Source organism: Aptenodytes forsteri, unplaced genomic scaffold, assembly GCF_000699145.1.
Source record: "Aptenodytes forsteri isolate BGI_AS27 unplaced genomic scaffold, ASM69914v1 Scaffold61, whole genome shotgun sequence".
NCBI classification, from domain to species: Eukaryota; Metazoa; Chordata; class Aves; order Sphenisciformes; family Spheniscidae; genus Aptenodytes; species Aptenodytes forsteri.
In genome coordinates, this window is record NW_008794443.1 from 6,899,559 (window position 1) to 6,907,204 (window position 7,646).

Below are 7,646 nucleotides of genomic sequence, written 5' to 3' on the forward strand. Positions count from 1 at the left end.
ATGCCCCCCCCCCCAAATATTTTCAAAGGAGAGTTTAGATAGGCAAATATATTTTGTTTTAGCTTGGGCGTGACAGTCTCAGACATAAATCTATGGAAAACTGGAAAAAATATTAAAAACTTTGCAAGGGAATGGTCTTGTATTAGATTTTTTTCTTAATTCAAACTCTCTGTTCATTTCATGTACTGCAATATATTTTTGCTCTGCTAGGACCACCCAGTGCCCCTGCAGAAGAGCGATCAGGAACACCAGACAGCATTGCTTCCTCCTCTTCTGCAGCCCATCCCCCTGGTGTTCAGGCACAGCAGCCACCGTACCCTGGAACACAGCCGCAGACTGGTCAGGTGGAAGGTAAGCAGCAGGTTTTTCTTCTATTTAAGACGTGAATGATGGTGTCTGAATCTGAGTTATCAGTAGCTATAACTTCCAGTTAGCAGACTCGAAAGTTGATACCAAAGTACAGGTTCATCTATGCCTCTAGGCAGGAAAACTTTTTTCCTCACATGCTGTTCAATACAGAAACAGCAGGTGGAGCAGTAGCGTTATATAAAAGGGTAGGTGATGTAACGTGAGGAGGACTTTCAGGGTACTGTTTGCTACTTGCATCCGTGCTCACTTTGCTGTAAGGCAGATTTATATACGCTGTACTTTAAAAATATATGAAAAACTTAGTTCATATCATACCCTGTGTGTTGTGTCAAGCAGTATTAGTAGTTGCTTTCACTCAGCTAACAGTTTGTTGGCTTGTCTACTGTGAATTAAAAATGTTTACTCATCATTTCCATCTAACGAAACAGAGCCGTTATTGCATTGCTTCTTTACTATCTATGGCTCTGTGCTAGTCAGGTTAAACCTTGTAACTGTCTCATATGCATTGTAGTTTTCCTGCGTAACTCTTGAGACCCTCAGCTGGCCCTCCTTTAAAGCTTAAGGTCTTAACTCTGGTATTCAGATTCCTTTGTACTATACCCTTTTACATGTTATTTGACTTCTAAAAATAAACCTATTCAGAGGTTTGCTACATTTGGGCATCATTTTTCTATTGATATTTTCTAAGAGCACTGAGCCTTCAGACCTGCATAGTTCTGGATGAAACTGTCTATGGAATGACTTGCTTTGGTATTTCTGCCTCCCTACGAAGCAGAATATAAAGTTGTTTCTGTGTTGGTGTAGAAACAAGTTTCAACCCTCTGCTGCTTTCTATACTGACGTAATGCTTGAGGTAAATGAGAGAGGCATTATTGAGGGTGATTACAGTATCCACAGTCACTTGGAACATGTTGGCTGAAGGGCATCAGTAACATTTTGATTGAGCAGAGTATTTGAGCAATTTGTAGTTAGGCCAATATAAAGTTGTTTCTTTGTTGGTGTAGAAACAAGTTTCAACCCTCTGCTGCTTTCTATACTGACGTAATGCTTGAGGTAAATGAGAGAGGCATTATTGAGGGTGATTACAGTATCCACAGTCACTTGGAACATGTTGGCTGAAGGGCATCAGTAACATTTTGATTGAGCAGAGTATTTGAGCAATTTGTAGTTAGGCATAATATTTAAGCAGGCACGAATGCTGTTGGTTACAGTGGAGCTTGTAAAACACTTGTTTTGCTGCTTTCAGCTTTTTCTTTTTGCTTACTTCTCTAAGAATTATTCAAGTGGTATAAATGAGATGGCAAGAGACACCTTTGTAGCTTAAAGATATAACAACTGTTTGGTGTTTGTGTGTGTAAGTTACTTTTGGAAAAAAGTGCTTCAGGTTCTTCTGTCAGCAGCTAGAAAAATTAATATTCAAAAAATACACTCTCAGCTACTGAACTTGTATTCTATGAATTTAGCCTTTTTACTTCACTTAAATACAATAAGGTATGAGGTTTTAAGTGTTGATGTTAAACTAGAACTGAAACAAAAAAGTGAAACACTTAAGCACTAGCAGCAGTAGGCTGGAATCCTAACTGCTAACACCAGGGAAGGGAAAAAGTACTTGTTTCAGCAAAACTCATCTTTCTTAGGAAAGCAGCTGTCTAGGCTCATGTATCAGATTAGATGTAATGATTTTTCTAAACTTGGGTCAAGGAAAGTATAGTGGGGTTTGTTTGTTTGTTTTTTAAACACTGAACTGTGCTATACCTTTGTCCAAGTCTTTTTTTTTTTTTTTTTTTTGCATGTAAAAGTACAGCAGCACTAATTATGAAGGTTTTGGTCTGTAGTTTGTGCAGTTTTTGTCATTACCACTGGAATATGTTAAGTATTGATTACATTTTCTTCACTCTATGGATAAAATAGGGTGGTTCAGTTCTTGGGAAGAGATCAGAAGTCATTCTTGCACTTTGTTCATCAGAAATACTAGTGGGAGCACTGATGCTGTGCATTGTATGCATATGGTAAATAGCAGTCTCTTACCAAAGCTGGGTAATATATGTGTGATTATCAGCCTCTGAGTTTTCTTCGTAAACTAAGTTGCTTTTATCCAAAGCGTTCAAAGACTTTCCTTTGAAACATGGAGTAGCTTTCCGTACTTCACTGTTTTGATTGCACCTCAGTCCAGGGGTAATTTGGGGACCTGTGCTGCCCCATCCTGCCCTTGTGCAGCCGAGATGAGAACCAGTGCAGGGCCATGGCTCAGCCAGAACTTTGGATACGTTTTGATGGTTCGGTTTTCAACAGGATTGGCTCACGCAACTGGCACTGCTGGCGCAGAGCACGTTCTTCTTAGAAACTAGCTTTAAAACTAGTTTTAAAATACTAGTTCACTTTTCAAAAAAACAAAACACCCCAAGCTGTGCTTCCCCCGCACCTTCCCAGTATTTTGAGGATAGAAGTAAAATGGTAACTAAGGTAAAAACCTCAGTTTCAAATCTTAGGTTACAAATGTGCACTGATGTACACCAAGTGAATAATTCAGTAGTGCATGATCAGAGTTCACAGCATAAACATTGACACAGTCACGTGTCAATCATTCTGGTATATCGGGGATTATTTTTTAATGGCATTCTTTGCCAATAAATGATGTTATGATGATTATAATTGGTTATTAGTTGTTGTTATTTGTGAATACCAAGTCACCTCACCTCTGTGTGCCGATACTAATGAACGGCTTGCCTCCCTTGCTAAGGTTTAAGCATTCACTAGTTTGAATTAAATCAGTACAACAAAGACGTTTCAGTGTAGTGCAGTCTCCTGTGGCACGCCAGTGCTTTTGTACCACTAAATCCAGTCACTGAACACACGCGAGAACCAGTTATGTACAGATGTGGAGACTTTCTTAGTCTTTGCTGAAATAGATGTAAAAGTTCATTCAGGTAAGCACTTCATGATCTTCTAGGGAAAAGAATGTTGTGTGAATATACCTATGTGGTCTTTTTTCGGAATCAAGCTAAAATGGCTGTTTCAGTGCACAGGAACAATGGTAAATGCTGGCAGATCCTTGACTGCAATAAGCACTGCTAAGTACAAAACCAGACACTGATGCTGTAGCTCATCTTGTTTTCAGAGTAAAAAGCCAGTGAGGAGGAAAACTGTGTGTTTAGGGACCCATAGGATCTCTGACTGCATTCGTGGCTGTAAATTAAGAATGTTTTCTTGAACGGCACTGGAACACCTCTCTGCGCCTCACTAACACTTCAACCCTGGTGAAGACAGCAAGCCTTCTCAGAAAGCTTTGGAAAAACTCCATGCTATTTCTTTCATATCCCTTTACCTGGGATCTCCAGCAGGTGCCAGTGTGGTCTCCCTGTTAGCCTGTGGATAATTATGCCGAGACAGGCAGCTTCCTGGTTGTTCTCCCAGAACTTCCCTATAACAACTCAGTTCAAGAAACAGAAAACATGCATTCTGAGTTTCTAATTCTTAATTATCAAGTTAACAGGCTTAAATTCTCTTCAAGCTTTGCGTTTAGCACTCTTCATCCCACAATGATTGCATACCAAGTAATATTTTGAACAACTGCACCGATGTAAAATATTTTCAGCACCTTAGCGTGTAAAATACCGTTGCTTTCAGCTGCAGGTAACGCAGAGAAAAGACGAAATAAGGAGTTCTTTTAAAGCAGTGTGCACAGAGGGCGGGGAGGACTTGGAGCAGAGCCGAGTTACTTTTCTCTTGGTGCAGTTCAGAAGATACAGATTCCAGTATATTTATACAGTCTGCTGATCTTTGCAGAATGAATAATAGTACAGTAACACTTTATAATAGTAAAGTTTCCATGTCTGCTCCAGTTCAGCTAAGCTTTAGTTTTGGCAAATAATTGTTCTTGTTCTTTGACTGTGCCTGTTACTAAACTGAAAAACAGCAGAAGCATAAGGCCTAAACAGAGCCCATAGGTTAAGTCTAAACAAATATTCTGCCTCTTCTTGCCAAGAAATTGGAAACAGTGAATTTAGGAAAAATCAGCATTGAATTGGAATACCCAAGCTTAAGAATGTATGGTTTTATTTTTGCTTTAGGGTGTATACATACCCCTGGGTCTCTTAAGAAAACTTGGCTTACAGCAAGTAAAATATATATATTTTTTATATATATAATATACGTTTTTATATCTATAACCTAATATAAACAGACAATCTGAGGACATGTTTCACTTTTGAAGTACTTTAATTTACAGTGTAAGTTCTGGAGCAGTTACCAAGACGTTTAAAGATTCCTGCTCTGTTACCTACCAGAGTAGCACTAATTAAGGTGCATGGCTAATGTGAAATAGTAAGCCTCCCGTGCCAAATTAGAACTATGTATTCTGTTGGAGAGAGATAAACATCATTTAGTCTTCAGAATGGCATGGTTCAGAAGCTAAAATCTGTAGACTGGTTTCAGTTGGTAGTGAGGTGGAACACGTACTCAAACTTCCCTGTGTTCAGACTTTCTTAAAAAAGTTTTTACATGTTGTGAGAGGGTTTGTTGCTGTGATTTTGAACTGTTTGTTAGGATGTTGTTCACTGCGTGTTTATAATATAGCTAGGGTACTGGGCTTCAACTAAATACCTTTTTGATCCATAGGTCAGATGTATCAACAGTACCAACAGCCTGGTTATCCTGCTCAGCAGCCGCAGGCTCAGCCTCAGCAACAGTATGGTATGCAGTACCCAGGTAAGCAGCTCTCTCAAACGGCAGTTTCGCTGTTGAACCTCTCCTTCGGTGCCCGACCCTGTGAGCTTCAGTTCCTGAACCTGTGGGGCAGGCCAGGGTGCTGAGCAGCCTGAGTGCCGGTGCTTCTGATGGGAACTGTCACAATTCAGAAATTACCAGTAAGAGAACACTGTAGCTGTCTATATTTTTAGTATGTAGTTGGAGTTCTGGTATCTCAATCCTACTTGATTGTGACCAAAAGCAGACTACCGTTATTAATCAGCAGAATGCATTGTTAGAAAGGTAGGCAAAGTGAATCACCCGGAGTATGAGCAGTCTTCAGGATTAACTTCTGCAGTCTTGGGATTCTAGCAAGTAAGTGACTGAAACATCCCAATTTAGCTTCCTTAAATATCAGAGGTATATGAAGATGGCCCCTATTTCTTGCGTCTAGAATGATCTCCATGAACAAAATTTAGTGGTGTGAACAGTGATTATAGTTGTCATTTGGTAAATCCTTAGCTATTGTAAATACTGTAATTTCAGATAAACTTTCAAGAGAGAGGTTTTTTTAGTTGTTCATTTTGCTGATACCTCAAGTAAACCGTTCTTCTGCTAAAAGTCTCCTGGCACTTTTATGTGCAGTCAAATACGAAGAGCTGGCTTTTGCGTATACCCAAAATAAACTTGACTTCGGAACTTTGAGTTACTTACTTTAGAAGCAGCTGGCATCTAATAATGCATAGTATGTACTAGGAATCATAATCCAGCTAAAGTACAGGGATGAGACTGTAGCAGCAGATTCCATAACAAATTGCAAGTTGCTTAATACTTTCAGAAAATGATACAAAGCATTTATCATTCCTTGTTTCAAACAATCTTCCTTAAACTAAACAAAAGACTCCCATACCATTAAGTCGCTCAGAATGGAGCCCATATGGCCTTTATTTTGGTGTGCAATATGTACAGTGGGAGTGCATCAATTTTGATGTAGATGAGAACACTTGCAGAGCTTATGAAGAAATTCCATGTTTATCTTGGACAAGAACCCTAGAAAACTTGGAACTGAAGGTTTGTGCCTCAGCCCTTGTTCCTGTGCGCTGTGCGAGAGCTGGTTGATTTGGAAAAATAAATGGTATCTTGTTCTCTGCAGATTTCTCACCCCCACATTTGTAATTAGAAGACAGTGACAGACTTTCTGAAGTCTAATTTCAGAAGAAGTAACGAGCCTGTTGGAAGTAGAAGGGTCTATCTGACTTTCTGTAGGCTTAAAAACTGAGTGGGGGAAAAAAAAAAGGAGCTTCCATCTGCTTTCTAGTCATATTCTACCATCATCTAATCCATTATTTTACTGGAGAAGTTCCTGTGAAAGCTGTAGTGCAATGTGAGTTCTGCATTCTAATCAACACCATCTTCAAGTAAGAATGAAACACCACCAGAACTGCTCTGGGGCTCCTCTGTTTCTCATACCTTACTTCATGATTAACCTCATCTTGCAGAAACAGCCTTTTTTTTTTTTTGAGGACCTAGTGACAGCAGCCTTTGAAGATCTTGACTCATGGGGTTTGTTTGTTTGTTTGTTTTGCTGCTGTTCCCATGAGCGTTGTCTCCTTTCAACCCCATGTCCCCCAAGAGCAGGATCCATTCCCACTCTTGTAGATCTACTAGGCAACAATGTGGCTATTTACTCATGGTAGTAAAAATGGACCCTTCAGAGGTTTGTCTCATGAGTAAATTCTGATCCCAGTTTCAAGGTGAGTTTACTCCAGTGCATTCTTCAACCCTTACTCTTTCTGTTTAGGGCTGTACACTTTTAATAATTTGTGTGTCTGGTGTTTAATGCTGACAGGATTCCAGTCACTGGAGAGGTTTCATTGCAAGTAGCTGCAGGTGTGTTTCATGATGGATAAAAGTAGCTATTTCTTCATAAAAGGACTCTGTGTCATTTTAAAGTTTTCAATAAGAGAAATTCCTTTTGGAAGCTGGCTTTATACAGAAAAGTCAAGTTTGGGACATGTTTAAATGGAAGTTTTGTACTAAAGTATTCTGTTCTGCACAACTTTTTCATATCTAAAGAACTGAAAAGACCTATGATTTAACCAAAGGTATGACTTACATTAAACCCTGACAATATTTTTGTGACTGTTTAGTTTTGAGTTTTTATTTGGGGAAAAAGGTTGTATTTTGCCTCATTTGCCAACAAAGACTTAGTATTTTTCATGTGACACCATGGTAGTAAAACACTATTTGTCTTTTTTTAATTTCTTGTCAGTCACGGGAAAACAATTTTATACTAACTGTTTTCAGTGTTGCTGTGCTGCCACGGTAGTGCACCAAAACCCAGGCAGCGTGCTTATGTGAAAGGCAGGAAAACTCGCGTTCATTCTTGGTTTGCCTTTTCTGTGCTTACTGCCTTGTTCTGTGTTTGTCGCTGTAAAAAAAAAAGGTGTTTCTGCAGGTGCCCATGGTTCTTTGCTCTCTCTCACCCCACCTTGCTCTTTGCCTTTCCAGCAGGCTACAGTCAGCAGCAAACCCCCTCGCAGCAAGCCCAGCAGTTCCCGGCCTACAGCCAGCCGGCGGCCCCGGCCCCG

At 39.7% G+C, this 7,646-nt stretch overlaps 1 protein-coding gene across 2 annotated transcripts in view; it reads left to right on the plus strand.

Annotated features, from left to right (window-relative positions):
* Nucleotides 1-7,646, plus strand: part of TFG (TRK-fused gene) — a 23,147-nt gene that overhangs the window by 14,827 nt on the left and 674 nt on the right. The window contains exons 6-8 of one of the 2 annotated variants that reach the window (XM_019474772.1): nucleotides 211-351; nucleotides 4,987-5,076; nucleotides 7,567-7,646. The exon at nucleotides 7,567-7,646 is cut by the window's right edge and continues 674 nt beyond it. In XM_019474772.1, coding sequence (XP_019330317.1) covers nucleotides 211-351; nucleotides 4,987-5,076; nucleotides 7,567-7,646 — 311 coding nt within the window. The remainder of the gene's footprint in view (nucleotides 1-210; nucleotides 352-4,986; nucleotides 5,077-7,566) is intronic. The other variant, XM_019474773.1, reaches the window with a different exon arrangement.